This window comes from Strongylocentrotus purpuratus, unplaced genomic scaffold (assembly GCF_000002235.5).
Source record: "Strongylocentrotus purpuratus isolate Spur 01 unplaced genomic scaffold, Spur_5.0 spur5_scaffold_9, whole genome shotgun sequence".
NCBI lineage: Eukaryota > Metazoa > Echinodermata > Echinoidea > Camarodonta > Strongylocentrotidae > Strongylocentrotus > Strongylocentrotus purpuratus.
In genome coordinates this window covers 17,820,744-17,842,241 of record NW_022145615.1, presented here as the reverse complement: position 1 = coordinate 17,842,241, position 21,498 = coordinate 17,820,744, and the positions used below count along the sequence as shown (strand labels likewise).

Sequence of the window (21,498 nt, the reverse complement as noted above, 5' to 3'; positions counted from 1 at the left end):
TCACGTATACAATTCCATTCAAAAGGAAAGTTCACAGGAATTAAACCTATACTTATTATTATACCACCTATACGGTATTCAATGGAGGTCTTTATAATAGCGATAAAAATTATGCGCATATTGTGGACATATTGTGCGAGAATGGGAAAGCGTGTCTGTTTTTTTGTTATAGGAGTGAGAAGACATGAGCCCCTGAACGCTGGCGTAATGATGGGGGTGTATTTCTTATTCGATACCAGTGATTTACAAATGTTGCTGTTATGACATGATTTTCCGGTATTTTTTCTCCATTTTTTTTGTAAGTCATACCTTTTTTTGCGTTTGTTGGAAAATAAGAAATTCCAAAATTACAGTCGGGCGAACAATACGCTTATTTAGAAGCCTTTATGTCATGGTCTGCAAAGTGGCTGGGCTCGAGCCCCCCCCTCACTTTTTGAAAAAAAGTATGTTAAAGAGAAAAAGAAAGAAAGACGGAGAGAAAAAATAGGTGACCTGCCAATGTCACATATAAAGTATAAAAAATACTCATCTGACCGTAATTAAATACCCAAAACCCCTGAGCTTCCGGGGCTCTGCCCCCTGGCCCTCACCAAGGGCCCTAAGGCGGACCCCTGGATTCTCATCTGACCGTAATTAAAAACCTAAAACCCCTGAGCTTCCGGGGGCTTTGCCTCCTGGACCCCACCAAGGGCCCTAAGGCGGCCCCTGGATGCTCATCTGACCGTAGTTAGATAATAAAACCTCTGAGCTTCTGGGGGCTCCCCCTCCCCCTGGAACACGTCAATAACCTTAAAGAGGCCCCCTGGATGCTCATCTAACCATAATTAAATACCTAAAACCCCAGAGCTTCCGGGGGCTCGGCCCCTTGACCCCCTGCCGAGGCTCATACCCTGGACCCCACTCCAATTTACGCTCTACCTGATCGTTAATACTCCACTTTGAAAAACGTTCTGCGGGACCTGCATGGAACGTGTAAGACTGGTGGTGATGCAGATTTTTCGTCTGCCCCCCCCCCCTTCCGAATGTTTTTTCTCATTACATCACTGCCCCTGGAAGGTGAGCCCCCTGGAATGTTTGCCCCCCCCCCCCCATCCCAGTGCTTCCGGCGCGCCTGTTCAGAAGGACTACTTTTCGTCATAAAATGCATAATATATCCTTCTGGATTAGATACTAATAATCAATTTCAGTATAAAAAAACATTAAAAAACATGAGAAAATACCATAATTTCATTACGATACATTTGACATTACCTACGAACAGTTTATGTATAGATAATCAAGGTACCTACTTAGAGTAGGTATACCAGACCCACGTGACCATTAAAGTAATTAGGCTTTTGAGTCTAACCACTGACATCTATCAGTGGGTCTGACACGTATGCATAAATTATTAAACACACCCAAAATGCTGTAGGGTGTTCTTAAATGAACAATTAAGTGTTAAAAAGGTCAAAATGAGTTTGGTCACTACAATATAGCCATTGACCCGTGCCGCTGATGGGCAGTGATATATGTTACGCCCCCACACAAAAATCCAAGGAAAACCTTTTTTAAAGCTGAATAATCTTCCTGCTTGCATGGTTGGGCATAGCATGTATGGCTACCAAAGGGATACCTAGTGTGGAGTATATATGCAGCCAAAACTGACGTTTTCGCCATAAAGGCCGGTCAGGCACGTCGAAGTTTATAGGAGTCTATTTTGCCCGTTGTGGCTCGTATGCCAGATTTCGGTCTATTCCTTCAGTTTTGTCTTGTCATTTCAGTTTCCACAATGTGCGAGGCGGACGCACTGCGTGACTTTAACGGGACGAAAGATGACGAATTGCCTTTCAAGAAAGGCGACATGTTGAAAGTAAGTGACAGACCGTGATCTCTATAACATTTGGTACGATCGCCATATATTGTGGCTTGACAAAACTTTTTTCTCTTTGTTTTCAGTGTTTACCTCATTTCTTTGTTGTAGGTATACTTTTTTGTCATAACTGACTATTTCACACATATACAAAAACTAGCGGTTATTTGTTTAAATTAATCATACAAAGTGTGTGGGTACTTGTTGTGCTCATTTAACTCTTAACCTCGTTTCCCCTGATCACGCGTTTCCCTATAACAAACGAAGCGAAAGGGCAGTTTTCTTTCTCTTTTTCGCTCATAACTTGATAACCCCACGGTTGATTGTACGTTATCGAACCGTTAAAAAAGGTATAGTAGTTGTTTGCTTTTGTTATTTAAAAAAAAAACAATGTACTATTGTATTTGAACAAAATAACTTGCGCCGGTTTTCCTGAGGTAGCGCGCATTTTTCAACCCATCAGAATTGCTCATTTGAGTGCCGATTCGTATTAGTGTCGGATTCCACTGGGTCGAAAGGAATCGAATAGCTGAGATTTTCAACTACACTGTGATATAACACGTGTTTCGATTGGTTGAGAGAAACCACCGTACCTTTGAAGATGAAAAAGAGACCAATGATGATCATAGATCAATATTTTGTTCTTTAGCCGGAGTTCAAATTCAAAAGTCTTTGACAAACATACCATGCTCTATATTATAACCCATGACCATGCACATTGTGAACTTTTTACGGGGAAATTTGATCTCGAAGTAGTGTAAATTTGGAACCTAAACAATATGAAATTCAGGATGTGAGGGCCTCCATGACGTTACGTGACTTTGGGGCCTTACCATTTTTGCCAGGGGGGGGGGGGGGGGTAAGCGTGAATTCTTTGTGTTCTCTTAGAGCAAATTTCAAATTTAAATTTTCAGAAACCAACTTCTTATTGATTCAAATGTTTCTGTTTTCCATCTATACCTTATTATGTCGGTATGCTAGTTACTAATGAACGTCCCTCTTTGGCCACATAACACACACTATACCTGCAATTCATGACACTCCTTGTAGCTACTCGCCTCACCTACCATCCCAGTATAGGTTCTGGAGTGAGCTGCCAAAGGGATTACCCAACCAGGTACCAAGTACCAAATAACGCGTTAAGTTTTACCCTTTTCTATGAATGGAACATGCAACCCAGTCAATGGTCGAAAGCACAGCAACACGGGGTTAGGGTTAATCCGATTGACGATCCCAGCTAGTGAACGCCCAATAATTATGACGTAACCCTTATTAAGTCATCTTTCATTGTTTGATACCATGGTTACCATGGTTACCACAATGGTTGGTAATTTGGAACAAAAAAAAATGGTTACCATGGTTCTTTTTTATAAGGGAATCTTAAAGAGAATGTTGAGTTCTGGGAGAGGTGAAATTAATTTGTGAGCGTTTTTCATTGTTATCATGCAAGTGTGGAAGAACATCAGAGCAAAAAATGCTCCCTGAAAGCATATGGCTCTTCAAATGCCTTCATATTCTTTATATGACATGCAACAGCTTCAAAATGGGGACCACATTTTTATGTCACATATGTTTAATTGTGTAGTCCCATATACATCTTTCTGTGTACAGTGCTTGGTACTTTTACAAAGACTGGGCCGGCCAAATTTCTTATCATTTTGATGATTAAATAACCTTGCAGTACACACCAATACTTATATGCTACATGCTCAACTTGGTCTGGTCGAATCCACACCGTTTCTTTCACAATGCAATCGCATGACCAGAACTCAACTTTATCTTTAAGTGAACAAAACAGGGGTAAAAAAATTCACGTGTTTTGGTTTCTTTGTTGTACATGTAGATCTTAGATCGTTCCGAGCACAATCAGGACTGGTATAAGGCTGAGAGGTCTGGCAAGGAAGGCTTCATACCGGCGAAATACGTAAGAGTAGATAATGAGTGAGTACAAAGCCAAACAATAAGAGAATTGAAGGGGAGAAGATCAAAAAGACATATTGGTTAGCATTTAATGTTTAGACCCCATTAAAGAGGGGAAAAAAGCGAACCAACCTTAGAGGTATAGTTACGCCCCTATTTAGCTCTGGAAACACAAGTTTGAGTTTGATATGCACAAAAATTTGGTCACCATAAAACTTCTTCATTGATAAAAACAGAATTACCAACCAAATTTCCATGTGGTGTATACTGCTTGTTACTCGTATTCAGCTGTTGTCTGCTTATCGGGAAAACCACATGTAAATTTTGCTGATAACCTTTTTTTTAACACGCAAGGCCTTTATACGCTTAGCAAATTTTCGTCGCATTTATTCATTAATTCAAATAACAATTAATGGTGCCAGTAACTTTCTTTTTCAATTGCTCAATGAATTCTGTCATTAATTATCGTTGTCATTATTATTATCATTTTTCTAATAATGATTATTATTAATATTGTTATTATTATTATTATGATTATTATACTTTGATCAATGAAATCCTGTTCAGTGATTGGTCAACATAGCATCATGTGACCAAAAATAATATTGCTATGATGTTAGCAATAAGAAAAATGTGCTAAACCGTGACGTCATCCATGGGATAGTGCACTATACCATGGATTTTAAAATATTTATAAGGTATTTTATTTTCTCAATACCAGAGACAGTACATATTATAATTCAATGCAATTTATATCAAAATACAAATAAAAAGTATAATTCTTAATCAACATAAATTATTGCTAAACAGAACAACTCTTTCATACATTTCATTATTTGTTTAAAACAATAATAGTAATAATAATAATGATAAACTACTTAGTCATGTCATGTTTATTTTTTCTTTCAAAAACGTTGAAGTAAACTAAATAAATAATTAAATGCTTGTACATGAAATATCAAATAAATAAAAAATAAAAAATAAAACAAACACGAACAAAAAGCAAAGAAAGACCACAGGTATAGAGGGCTGGGAAGTTGCTTCTTTTAAGTTTATTTATATCACACAAAACCTTTCAAGGCCTCCCATTCCTTAAATTGAATTGAAAGAGTATTCCTTTCCATTGCAACTTTTTTCATCTTTCCTATTTTTAAGAAATATATCTTTTACTCCGATTACATTTTGAGGCTTTTCCTTCTCTCTGCTGTTAAAAATTATCAATTTAATCAAAATCAGAATGTAGTTAAGTAATTGCCCCATTTTCGTATAAATTACTCCCATTTATTCCAATATGAATTTCTGTCCAAAACTGTTTTTTTAAAATTGGTAAATTGAGTTTATTAGCACATTTTTCTCAGAATCTTTTTATTGTATTACATTAAAAAAAAACATGTTGATATGTTTCCTCCAAAATATTGCAATATGAACACAAATCGTTTGTACGAAATTTAAGTCTATGCAAACGATGGTTTGTATAAACTATTTTATGCAAAAGTTTAAACTGAAATACTCTCAGTTTAATGTTAAATGTGCACAACCCTGGTTGAACAAAAATCTTTTCCACTTCTTTAGTCGTAATATTATAAAGTTCCATTTCAAAGGGATAGTCGAGTTCTGTTGCAGAGGGCGCTACACAAAATATTTTTTTGTGAGATAACGAAAAACTGAGTGCCAAATTTGAAAGAACATACAATTTAAATGACAAAATCATCTTTGTTTGATCAAAATCAGTTCAAAGACGGTTGAAATATCCATAAATATAACCATTTCTAATACCTGTGTACCACCAGAAATATTAGATAATTTGAACCAGCCGTTGAAAAAACAAAATAGCGCCATATACGTTTTATTCCAGCTAATACCGATTTTCGGTATTCATGTTGGTTATAATACGCACCAACAACCGGCCCATGAATTGTTATAAATAATTAATTTAATTGATTACAATCACCATATTTTTTTGAAAGTAGAGCTAAATTCGTATGTTCGTATGGGCTAAATGTTACACATTTCGGGGTCTAAAATTACCTTCATGGCAATTTTAGGTACTAAAAGGGCACTAAAAATGTCATAAATAAGAATAAAAGCAATAACCATGCACTTTGAGGGCATTTGCGATCTGAAACAAGAACTCAACTATCCCTTTAAGTAATGAAATGCTGAGCTGATTTCTGCATTCTTCTTGATTTGACTTCTATACACCATCTTTGCAGTTATTTCTTCAAATTTAAAAACTTTCTTTGCAAATATTAATTTTAAACTAAGGCCACAGTGGTGGACTTTCTTGCAGGCTGAACATTCTGTTTCCATTCGTGAGGAATTATTGAATAGATTTTGTTAACTTTTGTAATTTTTTCCTTACTTAAACCAATGGCAATAAAATATGCATTTCGCTGCTTCCACCACGTAAATTTCTTTTAAATCTTGCTCAATATTTCTTTTTAATTCATTTGTTTTTGATATCTTCGTGGATTGCAAAATATATTCCTTATATTTTAACAGTATCGACTTGCTTCCAGAACGGAAATGTGTGAGTGGATAATTGTGAACCTAAGGGTAAAATAATTGTATTTTACTTGTGTAACTTTAATCCTGATATTTTATAAAAACATTCAAAAGTATGTTTCATTTCCTTAAATGAATTTGAATCTTTAACGAAAAGCGGTATATCGTCTGCGTTTCCTTTTATCTTATCATATGAGCGAAAATTTCAATACATAAAACAAATAAATATGGAGAGAAGGGATTTAGCTACCCTGCTCCTCTTTCAACCTTGAAATAGCCTGTTGATCCATTTATAACACAACTTTCTGCCTTAGTATTAACCCATTTATAAAACCTTGGTCCAAAATTAAATGTTTGTAAAACCTTATGTAAAAATAAAAGTGAAACAGAATCAAACTTATGCTTTTTCAAAATCAATGGCTATCAAAAAAGCGTGTTCTCTCTATTATTGGTATTGCCTCTCTAATGTTCCTATCCTCAACATATCCCAACTGATCGAAACCAACGATTTCAGGTAAAAATTCTTGTATTTTCTTTGAAAGTATAGACAGGATTTTATAATCTACGATTAGCAACGAAATAGGTCTGTAATTCTTAATAAGCTTCGGATCTTTGCCATCCTTCTGTATCAAGGTAATAACTGCTCGCCTTTGAGAGGCTGATAATTCCCCTTGTTGAAGAGCTTCATTAAAAGATGCAAGAACTAGATCTCCGAATAGTGCCCAAAATTTCTGACAACATTCTACACTTAAATCGTCATTTCCTGGAGATTTGTTAAGTTTCATATCTTTTAGTATTTCTATACATTCCCTTTCTACGATCGTTTCCTCACACGAATCTTGTGTTATATTATTCAATTTAGGCAGGTTATTGAGAAAGATGTCCAAAGTATCATCTTGTTTAGAATCTATTTTGCTATATAGCTGCCTATAGAATCATTTTATTCCTTCAATAATTTCTTTTTCGTTAGAAGTGCTATTTCCATTTCCATTTAATTTCTTTATTATACTCTTTTTTTCCTATTCGATTCCATAAACTGTTTGAAGAATGTTGTATTCTTTTCTCCACATTCATACCATAATAATAATAATAATAATAATAATAATAATATTTAATTTTTATATAGCGCTTAATACAAATGTCTCTAAGCGCTTTACAAATATACTATTACCCCGGTCATTGGATTCAGTGCTTGCCCGCACACGCTGTGTGAACAATCTCCACTCCCTGGGGAGCATTCCAGCCGGGCGTTACCATGAGGATCGTTACTAAATTTTCTTTGCTTCTTTAATACGTGTCAAAAATAATCTAAATTCGTGTCTCTAATAACATTGGAGTCACCCCAAGTGCTACTGGATTTCCTTCTATATTATTCCTATATAACTTATTGACTTAAATCACTTAAGCATTGAATTTGGTCTCCTTCACCGGTTATTTCCAGTTTCCAACATGTATTTCTTAAATTTGTTTTAAATGCTTATAATTGATTTGTAATGTTTTGTTGGAAACATGAATAATTTGAATTTGAATTTTAATGGTATATTTTTTCATTATCCTTATCATTATTTGTTCACGTTTGTCGATAGTGATATTTCGTATTGATTAAGTTACATTTATTTGATTTAAATTGTATATTGTACAGTGTTAAATTGACAATTCCAAACTGATTGTAAACTTCTCCAATACCCCCAATGTGGGTGACATAGGAAGAAATTGGCATTACCATTGTCATTTTCATTTTCCGTCCACGGCAACCTCGTCCCCAGGGTTTACTTTATTTCCAACCTCGTTTCCAAAAGTAAGCCCTGGCATTGGAACTTGCTTCCTGTATTCTGATTCGATACAGAAATTAGCAAGATAGTGATGAATTTATGACGTGTATTTGGTGTTCATATTTCCAACGTGTATTAGGCCTGCGTGTTTTCACGTTCATTTTGATTATTAAGGCCCCATTCTCTCTCCAAAAAAATGCTTTCCTTTCCAATTTACTCTTATGAATATGAAATTCCATATTTGCTTGATAAGATGGTAACAATATATAATTTGAAGAAAAAAATGTGTTTGCGTATAAACTCACGCTGCAATGAGTTGATTTGGTTTTCACCTCAGACACCACATACATAAACATGCTGATGTATTTACAGCAAGGCACCAGGCTATTCCTAATTTGCATACGTGTGCAAGATCTTGACACATTCAAATGATCAAATACCAGGTTGAGAGAGCAGGTATAGTGGTATGAGCGTACTGCTCGACATCATGGGAACGAGGTTGAGTCCACGGGGCTAACACAAAATATAAAAAAGCGCCATCTCTTGTTCGTGCTGGGAGCTCATAAAGCAGTTCCATACTCCTGGGACAAATTGTGCGAAATACTACTTACCCCCTTCCAAACTTTTTTTGTTTAAAGTTACATGGCGCTAAATGTTAGTCGACTTGAGGCAGAAGAACTACTCATGAAGAATGGCGGGGACGGCACATTTCTCATCAGGTTTAGTGAAACCACTCGGGGGGACTTCACTTTATCCGTCAAGTGAGTTGTAACAATAACAAAAACTTGATACATGTACATGTAGAAGTACAAATCACTTAAAGTTGCTCAATGTTATGTAGTAAACGGGAGTCCGCCCCCCCCCCCCCACTCAGTGTTATTTAGGGTACGCATATGCTTGTTCCCTCTATTTGAAAGCACCCCCTATCTGAGGACTGTCAACATTTCCGAACCCCCCTTTCGCGGGCTTTTCGCGGGCTTTTCCTGTCTTGGAGACCTCCTAAATTCGGAAAAATGCTCAATGTACCTCCCTAAATTCGGAATAATTTCTCAGGAGTCCAAAGAGATGAGAGAGAAAAAAAAACCTTTTTAAAGAAATCTCCGGGTGAAAAGTCAAATACACCCCCTTTTTTTTTTACAATTCTCGGGCCGGAGTTTGTCGCACGAAAAGTACCCCTTTACCGGACATTTTGGTAACACGCACGCGGTCATTCCAACCCCGGAGGTGGGGGGGGGGGGGGGGGGGGCGGGACGGGAGTATAATCGCCAAGTTGCCACGAGGGTTTTTCTCAGGCCGGACTCCCCATTTTTCCTCCATCCGCAAAAATCAAACACTTTCGATCTCTGGCCATAGGTCATACAGCCTTTTCACACAGGGGTAAAATTCTTCGTATCTAGAGCCGATGTGAACGTCGTTTATTCGATGTTCGGACAAATACGAACAGCCTTTTCACACACGGATAAAATTTTTCAAAGCTGATTAGTTTAAAGGACTTTAAACTAATCAGCTTTACATACGACATCATTCACACACACAAATTTCGGCGTGATCGTTTCGTGATTAACTGCTCTTAAAATGCGCAGTAGTGCCATTGCGCATTGAATGTCAGGTCATATCAAACAAAGCGCGCGCTCCATCGAGTTTTAACACGTATAACCGTTCACACACAAAATGGCAAGCTCTCTAGATACGGACTTCCTATCTGCAGCCTTCTTTGAGCGGCGTATGAATCGCGTCTTCGTATCTGTCCGATCATCGTACAAACGACGTTCACACAGGGAATTTTTTTCTTTAAAGCCGTTTAAAACTGTTGAGTTAAACAGCTTTAAACTAATCAGCTCTAATTAGATACGATGAATTTTAGCCGTGTGTGAAAAGCTGGAAGTCGCGGTTTTATATACGCCGTTCAAAGCAGACTGCAGATACTCTAGAGAGCAAGACGTTTTGTGTGTGTGAACGGATATACGTCCTTAACTAGACCGGGCACTGCTTCTTAAACGCTCAGTAGGACCATTGCGCATTTACGAGCAATGAGTCACTGCTCGTAAATGCACAATGGCCGTTAAAGAGCAGTGAATCTCGAACCACCGCACCGAAATTTTCTGTGTGTGAATGATGTTGTATCTAAAGCTGATTGGTTTAAAGCTCTTTAAACTAATCAGCTCTAAAGAATTTTACCCCTGTGTGAAAAGGAGGATTAGCTGCCAAAGGTGCCTTATTAAAGCTTGACATGCCTACGACTCGACAACGTAGGTAGCTGCGTCCGAGTCGTTCTTAGCTGGATAATTAGCCCTTAAATGATGTGGGAGAACAGCTTTTCTTAACACAAAAAACCTGGGGGTGTTTCACAAAGACTTAGATCGACTTTTGGACTTAACTATGGCAGGCCATTCATACCACTGGTTGCTCTTACCATTAGTCTCTCAATTATGATCTTTAGATAATATTTTTTCCTTCAATAATGAACTATCAAGAAAGGTACATTCTGTAGATTTGTGACTGCGATTTGTGCGTCCCTTGAGAGATAAATGCCAGTAAATGGTGAGAGCAAACAGTGGCATGAACTGCCTGCCATAGTAAAGTCCAACTTAAAGTCAATATTAGTCTTTGTGAAACACACCAACATGAGTCTTAACCAGTTCGCAAATACAAAACAAAAAATTGGACATTTTGCCTAATCAATTTCGGTCCATTCTTATACTTGTTCATACAGGTTTGGAGGTGGTGTGCAGCATTTCAAGGTCCAGAGAGACGGGGCTGGCAAGTACTACCTCTGGGTCGTCAAATTCAATTCTCTGAATCAATTGGTAGAATACCACCGAGCCGAATCCGTGAGCCGCTCCCAAACTATATTTCTCAACGGCTTACCGGTATAAATACCAATTTTTATAATAACATTCGAACTCGCCGTTAATATAGAGGTCCTTGGGACTGTGTAGATTACCTAGATTATAACAGGAACTTTGTATTATCAGGAATGGAAACAATGAAGAACAAGCACCAAGCAACATTTCCTTGTTTTAAAGTAGATATTCATTGATTTTAAATCTAGCTTTATTTTCATTATTGCAAAGTTGAAACTTTGATTCGACAAGGTTATCAAAATTCAATGCTTGGAAACATTCGAAGTAATGATTATTATAAATTACAAAACGCTTAAATACAGCCCCGGCGTAGCACCTGAATAGCTCTCCGAACGCTGCTGAGATGTGTGAGATCACAGCAGGGACATGATTTGCACAAGCAGACGATGTACCATGACATCTCACACATTTTCAGTGCCTGTATTTTCATCTTCTCTTGAGTTCTTTATCTTACTTCACTACCGCCAGGCTAAATGTATAATCTATTGCCTCACTCTAAACCCCGCGCATGGTTTTATTTTGATGACAAATGCATCGATACAAAAATAAAGGAATCTGTCGCTTGTAAACAAAATAAGACGCCATTGTATATTCAGCTGCAGACACCGCGGTATGTTCGGCGTTTTAAGAGGGAACAAATGCCGTCCTTAATATCAATCCGGGGGCTTTTCAATTTGAAAGGCTGGTTTCTTTGATTGTTAATTAACCCCTATCCTGTGTATTTACAAGCATAAGATTTTAGTTATCAGAATCGGGTCATGTCCCCTTTTGATCGGTTTGACGTGCCAGTACATTTATATACACTAAACTCATTATAATTTGACAAATAATAGCTTTGCAATTATGTTCATTCTTTATGGGATGTCGTCTGCTTGGGCAGTATTGGTCCCTGTTGTGACGTCATTAAAACATCGTTATTTTTCTGGCGAATCTCTCGTATATCCCAGCTGCTATGGAGGTGGTTGTATTTTTATTTTTATAAATCACCCGATATGTAGCTGACCTCAAACTTGTACGATGGCCATCTGTTAGCTTACCAGCTTCTAGTGATACATTAGTTGACATATTTGTGATTTTCTTTGAATTACACCTTTAAGGCTAAGTCCACTCCCAAAATATCTTTTTTTTTTCTTCTTCAAATAGATGAAATTAAAAAAATTAATACCATTTTCGGAATATTGTATATTCTTCATTCATATAGCTCCGTTTAGTCTCATTTGACAACGCCCCCTATCGTCAGAGTCCAGCAGGCAGCAGCCTATAAACATGTTAGCCTATGGACTTTTACCCCCCAAAATCGTTAAAAATTCATTTTTTTGTTTAAACGAAAAGCACATCAACCCCGACGTACATTATCACTAGCTCTTTCATTGGAACCCTCATGTCCCATTGACTTTTGAAAGTTTACCCACCGTAATTTGGTCAAAATAGATCGCCAGCTCGCCATTGCCTATATAACACATGTGCAGCAAGTCGGACTTTGGACGAAATTTGCCACTCGATTGTAAGGTTATAAGTCAAGCACACGAAGGATAACAAGCATGAATTATCATAGATCAGTTCTGATTTGTTCATTATGTCCATTTCAGCCAACCGTATTTTTTCCATTTAGTATAGGTAAGCATTTTGCCGAGGTAAGCAAAAAAATGAATATTCATGAATACCATGGACTAAACGATTATTAACAGAGGGATGCAATTGTGCACCACATCAAACTCCCCTACTTTCAGTCAAGTATTTCATTGTATTATATAGTTTGGTAGGTTTATTTTACTATCTGTTTAATTATCAGATATCAATGATAGTTTAAAGATATGGAAAAGGTTCTTGTATTTTATATTAAGCAAAGCAATCTCACATACAAAATCACTATCAAGTGTCGTCTGATCCGCCGATTGCCGTCTGCTATATTCGTTCAAGGCACATTTATCTGTGGACTGTGATGTTGACAGTTTACTCGTCATTGTAGACTTATGATTAGCCATCTGTCATGTATTAGTCTTTAATTGTTGACACACATACAATTACCACACACATGAACACTCTCACTTCCCCTCCCCAACACACCATTTCCGCACACCCGGTTCACACATCATACCCAATGGCATAGGGTGTATATGCCATTGGGTATGATGTGTGAACCGGGTGTATACACCCTGCAACATAGTGGAATATTCTAGTTTGGTAGTGACCGCAAACTAGCTACGTTTGTGCTGGCGAAAATGAGACAACCAGGACAATTTGATTAATTTCCATACAAGTATTTTATTAAAAATAAAAACAAATTACTACTTATTGGTGCATTCACACGAAAACACATTAGTATCAATATAACTTGTATGCTAGTGTGAGAAATTAAGATGTTTAGGGTTAAAAATCGAAAATTTATATTATCAATATTAAAAGAAGACATAGCGAGGCAATGACGTCTAAGACTTATGAGTGAGTTGCCGATTTGTCTTGTTTTTATATCATTAAAAATTGATAACTTTCTTATTAGTTATCCGATTTGGCTCACACGTATTTGGGACTTGTAACTTACAACTCGCTGGTGATTTTGTTTCGATTTTGTTCGCAAAAAAGCCCAACTTGGACAAGTTATTGTTGAAGTTGACTTGCCCTTTTAGTAAAATGTTTGCTCTTGTTATATCTAGGTTCGACTGTATTTTCTCTTCGCAGTTCTAGATGAGACTGAGTTTTATTTCTTGGTGGCCCCTCACCCTCTATAATGCTTCCGTATCTGTATATAAATCCCGTTTACTAATGCAGTTTAGCAAAGCCTTTTCCCCCTCTCCTCTCTTTTTTCGCCCCCTCCCCACCCATGTCTAAAAGTTTGCCCGATATCTGGCACAGGTCGATGTGTATTCCCCGCCTCTATGCGAAATAGACCCACAGGTTGGGCTTTTTTGTGAACAAAATCAGCAGAGTTGTAAATTACAAGTCCCAAGTACTCAGTGGCGTACGCAGGATTTTTTCAAGGGGGGGGGGGGGGTTAACATTTTGAAATCGAGCCGAAAATTTCGCAACGACTCAGCCAGCCGCTGAATAAGCGGGGGGGGGGGGGTAAGAGCCGCTTTTTTTATAATTAAAAAAGAAAAAGAAAAAAAAAGGGGGTTTTAGGGTTGTTTTCCTTAAAAATGCACACATAAAAAATACCAAAGGGGGTATTAACCCCCCCCCCCCCCTGCGTACGCGCCTGCAAGTACTTGATCTCTAGCTATATTGCTACGATCTGTCACATGGTAAAGGCCGCGAGGACGATCATAAAAATCATCCATTGGGATCACAAAATATTATATGAGCTCGCGCGTAGATTTGGTTGTCCGCTGCACCCCAAGACGCCGTAATAAGGGAGTTTACAGATACAATCTGCGCATGGGCAGATAATGGTCATTTGTACCAAAAAGGTAAAACCCACCAGAGATGAATACTGGATATGCGCTCATGAAAGTTGTGTAACATTATTCATTTATGCACCAACGGTACATTTTAAGATACGCAGGTGGAAGTATTCTTTTCAAGAGGGCAAACAAAAGGTATTCAGAAGCACATTTAGGACTTTGGCAGTTATTATTTTAAGATGCTCAAAGTGGAACTTCTCCATGTGTACAAGATCTGTGGATATTTGGGGTCATTTGTACCATGTGCTATCTGTAAACTCCCTTATTACAGCGCCCAAATTCGACGGAGAATATTAAGACCGGCTGGAATTGGTTGGTAAAATATATATATGTACATGTCTGAGCACTTGCAGTTACGACTTCAAATTAATTCCATTCTTGTGTTCTCAGGTCAAGCCTGCTCTTTTCCATGTAGCCTTGTATGATTATACTGCTGAGGAAGAACTCGAACTTTCATTCAAAAAGGGCGACAAGATTAAGGTTTTCAACAACAGTGACTCCGACTGGTGGAGCGGCGTGCTAGTCGCGACTGGAGTGGCGGGCCAGTTCCCGGTCAATTACACCAAAGAGAGCACAGAATAAACGGTATCAACACATACGATCAGATTTCGGTGAAAGAGTTCCAAACAAGGACAACACTTGAAACCCTATGCGTAAACCCTACGATACTGCTCTGAATAATTTGGTGTAAATCCTTCGATGTTTCGTTGCTAAATTCATTTTTTTAAAATTTATTTATTTATTTATTTATTTGGGGGGGGGGGGGGGCTTTCCATGGCCTGTAGGTCTCTATAGGGAAAAATAAGCGTTCTCCGTGTATGGATCTCTTCCCATTTCGGTTTTTTGTTTATATGTAAACTTTAACATGCTCGTTTTTGTTTGGCCCACATGGTTGAAATAAAATGTACTTCATTAGAAAACTTTATAATACACAGCGCGTGCTCCGTGTATGTATGGCGTTGTTCTAGCGCGCTCCGCGCATGTCCTTTTTGGCGTTTACATTCATACGTCGAGCTCCGCGCACATTTTTGAGCATGCTAACAAAAATCCTGACGCACACAGCGAATGACGTCGAATGCATAGCGTTGGTCCAGCGCGCTCGACGAACGAGTAACGAATGATAACGCACACCTAGCGAACGACAACGCACTAGCCAAAATTGCAAATTTTCGATGCGCGGACCGTGCGTCCTCTGTACGTCTCCTCTGTGCGACCGCTCCATTACGGAGGTGAAAACTAAATAAAGACCTAAATGTACAACTTATGTGTATTGGATGTTCATAGGTTCTGTACTTTCCAGATTGATTAATTCTCCCATAACAGAACCGACATGGAAATGAGCATTTAAAGGGATAGTTGAGTTCTGTTTTCAGACCGCAAATGCCTTCAAAGTGCATGGTTATTGCTCTTATTCTTATCTATGACCTTTATAGTGCCCTTTTAGAACCTAAAATTGCTATGAAGGTAATTTTAGAAAATATGTAGATTTTAGCCAATACGATCATACCAATTCAGCTCCACTTAAAAAAAAAACACACGCTGAACTTTAATTAATCATTTAATTAAAAATAACAATACATGAGCCGGCTACTTGTGGGTAGAATAAGCAACACGAAAATGCATACAAAAAAGCCAACATCGGCATTGGCTGAAATACGACGTAAAACGACGTAAAAGACGTTATTTCGTGTTTTTTTTCAACGGTTTTTTTTCAAATTTTTCAAAATATCTTACATTATTTTGTGGTGGTACACAAGTATTAGAAATCTATATATATCAGCCGTCTCTGAACCGATTTTGATCAAATATGATTTTGTCATTTAAATATTATGTTCTTTCAAATTTGACACTCAGTTTTTCATTATCTCACAAAAAAATATTTTGTGTAGCGCCCTCTGAAACAGAACTCAACTATCCCTTTAATTCCTTTGGACGAGCTATTGCTCATACTTGTGGCCGAATAAATACCTGTAGCTGTAACATAGAAACAGACATAATTCAGGTATCCTGGCATAGACTCACTATCAAGTAAAGCGATCATATCTGGAGTCTTGTTTTATGGATCATCCCATGATGGTTCTCTGACCAATATATTAAAATAAACAGTATAGGAAATACAAACATATATTATAATCTCATATGTGACTATCAATATAATTCATTTATTTATTCTTCCTTCTTCATTTTGGGCAGTCACATAAGTGTGTACGGATAACAAAATTCATGATGAAAAGAGCAGTGGAGCTACGCTCTGCTGTAACGTAGACTCTAGGTAGTATTAAAATAGATGTCAAGCATACATCCATATTTGTGTAGCTTATATTTAGCTAGCACGAGATGCATGAATAATTTGATGGCAATTGTTTGTAAATAGTTTTTAATTAAATCATTAATACATGCCCTACCTATACTAAACATACTAAGTAACTTTTTGAAGGTAATACAAAGTTTTGGGAAATTTTGAAAATTGGGTGGATAATGATTCTTTACAATTTTGATATTATTGGATACATATGTGGATGTATTATAAGCACTAGAAAATTTAGCCCTTAAAACACTTCAGCTTTCGAATTGAATATAAAATTTACCGGTGCTCCCGGTAATTTTTGATGACTTTCAAATAGTGCCTACGGCCGTACAATGGTAGCTGCGCCCATGAAAATCTCAGAATATGTAGTTGTGATATATAATTTCCAAACGGGAAAAGCTAATCGGTCGATTTCAGTCAAGAAACATTTGTTTTATAACTTAATTAATATATTGACCTTGAGAGGGAGCTATACAACATAAAGAGTTTATTATTTACAATTTCATAACTTTAGACTCGATTTCAACCGCGACAATGATCACTGATTATTATCGGTCCGCGTGTGCTTCCTATATTTGTTCATTTGAACCGAATTTATAATACCAAAACTTTGTATTACCGTTTATACAAGTAAACAGACATAAGAAAGTTATTAATTTGTCCTAAATGACGACGTAACTTTTACGAACTAAGATAAGACTAAGTGTTACGTTTGGAAGTTTGTTCTTATGTAATGTCCAATCAGACAGTTAGGGACGTGTTTAGGATTTTTTATACCGTCCTAATGCTTAGTTGGGTACCATGAGAGAATATGCTTGAACATGTAATAAATATGCTTTTTGTTACATAGAATAATGGATAGTAGAGGCCTTGCTCGCAAATTGCACCAGCGTCGTGAGTGGGGGGCTTGTATGTGCAGATTATGGAGGTTAAGAAGGCCCGTCGAGGGGTTGATAGTTCGCTGTATTACAGGAGAATGTTATGTCTTGTATTTATATCAAAGGCATCGTTTAACAATGTTAAATCTGAGATACACGGCCCTACGCGTTATCAGTGTCTGTGATATGGTGTAATATTGAAGCCCTAAAAAAATCGCGCGTCAAAATGATCAAGAAGTGCCTCAGAAAGTAAAAATCTTTGAGTGACCGGTTTTACCATACTCCTTTTCCCCAATAGACTGTAGAGTTATGAAAACCTTTAGGAAAACGCAAAATTTGGTTTCGATTTCCAATCATAAATATCTTAATAATCAGATAAGCGATCGGCGTGTAAAAGTCATGGAGTTTCTGGCTGACCTAAAGGTTTGTAATTATCATCGCAGCATGAGCTCAATCCAGGATTTTGTTTCAGAATCTGAGACAAAGTTACCGGATCCCTTTGCTTCATTACAAATCATTTTTGAAGGAATGAATATTTAAATTATAAAGATGTTTTTTTATTTTTTGTTTTTATTTCAGATGCCTAAAAGGGAAGCCAAAACTGTTAACGGTAGAAGGAGCTTAGAGAAAAGACAACAACAACAAGAAAACTTAAAGCTTATTTTTACTAGTTTATATGAGGGATTAGAGCACCCTGCTAGGTCACTGGACAGGTGGTTAACTCATCAACTCAACTCTCAATTAACATAAGAAAAAGAGGATCATGGGGGACCAATGGTCACCGATTAGGCATGGTTTTCTATATAGAGTTAGCAGCTACAAGTAGGACAGCGTGGCTTTAAGACAATAGTCAAGAGAAAGACAAAGTTACTCTCCTGCTCGAAAAGATTTTAGAATAGAAAGAAAAAAACAGACTGAATATCAAAAATATATCATCTATCATAGAAATTATCTTTAAAAAAAATAAAAAAATAAAAAAAACTACTTTCGTTAGCTCATTAACTCTATTTACACCCCATCCCATAGGTTTTCCACGGGTCCTGCTAGTATGACTTTTATTCTGGGTTGGTAACTTGCAGGGACATGTTATTACCTTCTGCAGGCAGTAAGATTTCTCACACGAGTCCTAGACGCCAAAAAAGCTCCTTTGGTTTTTAGAATCATTGTGGATAAGTAGTTGACATTTTAAAGAATGAATGAACTTTCCGAATAAGAACACAACTCTACAGAGTATGAAATGTAAAATTATAGTTATTAGAATGGAGATTAAATACCCCCCCCCCCCCCTTTTTTTTTAAACGTAAATTACAAGGTTACTATTAAGTAAGTCTAAGCACAAATTACAAGGTTATTATTAAGTAAGTCTAAGCGGAACCAATCGTGACAAATGCAGGTGTTTAACAGGGAACTCTCAGATATCATTTAGCAGACGACCCCATAATCCCGAACCCATTACCATTTCAAATCAACCAATCCCAGAGTGCGTCCATGTAAAATTGCTAGGCGTTACCATCCAGAATGACCTGAAATGGAACAAGCATGTCTGCGACGTTGTTTCAAGGTCAAGTAAAAAGCTGTACATGCTCAGAACCCTCAAAAAGTTTGGACTTCCCGTAGAAGATTTACTTACCGTGTTCCAGTCAATACATCAGACCCATTACCGAATACTGCACCCCAGTTTGGCATTCTTCCCTGACCTTAGCGGACTCCAACCAAATAGAAAGTATACAGAAAAGGGCTCTACGCATCATTCTAGGCAGAGAGTACCAAACGTATGAGAATGCACTAATAACTACAAAACTTACCACTTTGTCGGAAAGACGTGTCCAACTGTGTGTCAAGTTTGCCAAATCACTTGAGAAAAACTTTCCCCAATGGTTGCCCCCAAAGCAGTCTGAACTCCGTGCACTACGTTTCAGTGACCAGTACAGGCCTGTGAAATGTAGAACAGAGCGCTATCGGAAAATTGCTCTCCCATTTCTTGTGAGACTTTTAAACCAGAAATGATCCTTGATTATCACAAACTTGTTTTTACCCTATTTATGAATCTGGCTTAGATTAGATTAATAGTATAATTTACATTTGTACATATTAAATTTCACTCTATGACTGTATATTAAACATTTATTATATTTTCAATAGAAACGCCGAACATTCTTCTACACTCATTTTATTTAGTGTTGTTTAAGTTTAAGAATACCCTTTTTAATTAATTAATTATTTGATACAACCCAAGCATACTTTATTGACCACTTGCCAGTCTACTTCTTATAATTCAGAACTTATAGCTATTTAATCACTTGTGAATTTGTATTGATTTTTCATGTTTGTTCCATTTGATTATACCTTTACTTGTATATTTAATAGAAAACTCATACTTCTAGACTCCTTTAATTAAACTGAATGAAAAATAATCATTTTTTATCTTTTTTACCATCAGATACCACTCAAGTCACTTTACACAAAGCTTTAAATTTTGATGAAAGTGGATAATAATATTTATATTTAAATTTTAAATTCCAAAATTGTTTTTGTCTGTAAGCAATATTTTTATAATGTTAGCATTATACATGTATAGTTACTTTCATTTGCATTTAATATTCATTTTTACAATATTATGTATGATTCCTTTTAATTTGTATGATGTTTTTAATGTTTTGAATTTGTAAATTCATTTGTAATTTAGCCTTTGGCTACAATGAGTGGATAAAATACCTTGAATTGAATTGAATTGAAAGCGTGTGTGTATTGGGTTTTTTACAGACGTGTATCGATCAGATATGATTATTTACGTCTGGGGACCGACCTTCAAACGTTTCGAACCTGCGTCCTCGGCTGAATCAGTTTGTAACTTCCACTTTTAGCTGGATTACAGACGCACGCCACAACGCCTATATTACAAGGTTATTGTTAAGTAACTCTAAGCACATATTACAAGGTTATTATTAAGTAACTCTAAGCACATATTACAAGGTTATTATTAAGTAACTCTAAGCACATATTACAAGGTTATTATTAAGTAACTATAAGCACATATTACAAGGTTATTATTAAGTAACTCTAAGCACATATTACAAGGTTATTATTAAGTAGCTCTAAGCACATATTACAAGGTTATTGTTAAATAACTCTAAGCACATATTACAAGGTTATTATTAAGTAACTCTAAGCACATATTACAAGGTTATTATTAAGTAACTCTAAGCGTATATTACAAGGTTATCATTAAGTATCTCTAAGCGTATATTACAAAGGCTACTAGTTAAGAATCGCGAACTTAAGATATAAGTAACATGTATTAGTAATTAAAACTTTTAAGTAAACTAATATTGAAATTAACTTATAATTGTTAATAAATATGCACATTAAGGTTTACAGAAATGTTCAAGAGTTTTTTTTAACCTAATATCATTTTGTGAAATTCAAATTTCTTCCGTCGTACGATCCACACTGTGAGAGATTGTGAATTAAAGAATGATGAGCAGGTACCATAACTATAGTGCCTGGATTACATTTGGCCTGCGATTAGTCCACGGAGCCCATATCCCCTTTTTCGTACGGAGGCAGGAGGCGGCCGTGAGATTTTCGTACGGATTCACAGTTTTGTTTCGCGGGAAGTTAAACAAAATAATGTGAAAAATCGTTAGCCTGTAGCCCGTAGACATTATGTCGTAGGTGGCACTGCACAATCCCCGCACACAGTGCCATTGATTAGGAGAGTTTGGCCAACCCGGTTCGAGTTGGGCACAATATGGCGACTACTGCTTTGTTGGGCAAGCACACAACAAAAGAATATACACCATGATGTGACACAGTGAAACCAAGTTGGCCAAACTCTGTGAATAGATGGCTCTGCCCGCACGGGCATCCCGCGGAGGCCTCGCGCTGACCGTAGAACGCATGTTTTTTCAGTGAACATGGAGGCAAAAAAGGACACTTTTTTTTTTTTTTTGGTCCCCCCCAAAAATCGCAAAGACTCAGTCAGCCGCTGAAAAAGC

At 37.0% G+C, this 21,498-nt stretch overlaps 1 protein-coding gene across 3 annotated transcripts; it reads left to right on the top strand.

Annotated features, from left to right (window-relative positions):
* The first annotated feature begins 1,608 nt into the window (after positions 1-1,608).
* Positions 1,609-20,881, top strand: LOC756009 (growth factor receptor-bound protein 2). 3 transcript variants are annotated; one of them, XM_001193089.4, is made up of 6 exons: positions 1,610-1,852; positions 3,696-3,793; positions 8,688-8,810; positions 10,763-10,919; positions 14,705-14,899; positions 18,080-20,881. In XM_001193089.4, the coding sequence occupies exons 1-5, from the start codon at positions 1,718-1,720 to the stop codon at positions 14,894-14,896; spliced, it is 705 nt and encodes a 234-aa protein (XP_001193089.2). In that variant the 5' UTR covers positions 1,610-1,717; the 3' UTR covers positions 14,897-14,899; positions 18,080-20,881. The 3 variants fall into 3 exon arrangements, with proteins under 3 accessions (XP_011677582.1, XP_001193089.2, XP_011677581.1); XM_011679280.2 differs by lacking the exon at positions 8,688-8,810 and having other exon boundaries at positions 1,609-1,852; XM_011679279.2 differs by lacking the exon at positions 14,705-14,899 and having other exon boundaries at positions 1,616-1,852.
* The last annotated feature ends 617 nt before the right edge of the window (positions 20,882-21,498 follow it).

What these genes read in the sequence shown, in the direction of transcription:
- LOC756009 (XM_001193089.4), top strand. Translation starts at nt 1,718, where the DNA reads ATGCCAGATTTCGGTCTATTCCTTCAGTTTTGTCTTGTCATTTCAGTT. An exon ending in GACTTCACTTTATCCGTCAA is followed by an intron (nt 8,811 to 10,762) that starts GTGAGTTGTAAC and finishes TTGTTCATACAG; the next exon opens with GTTTGGAGGTGGTGTGCAGC. An exon ending in TATTTCTCAACGGCTTACCG is followed by an intron (nt 10,920 to 14,704) that starts GTATAAATACCA and finishes TTGTGTTCTCAG; the next exon opens with GTCAAGCCTGCTCTTTTCCA.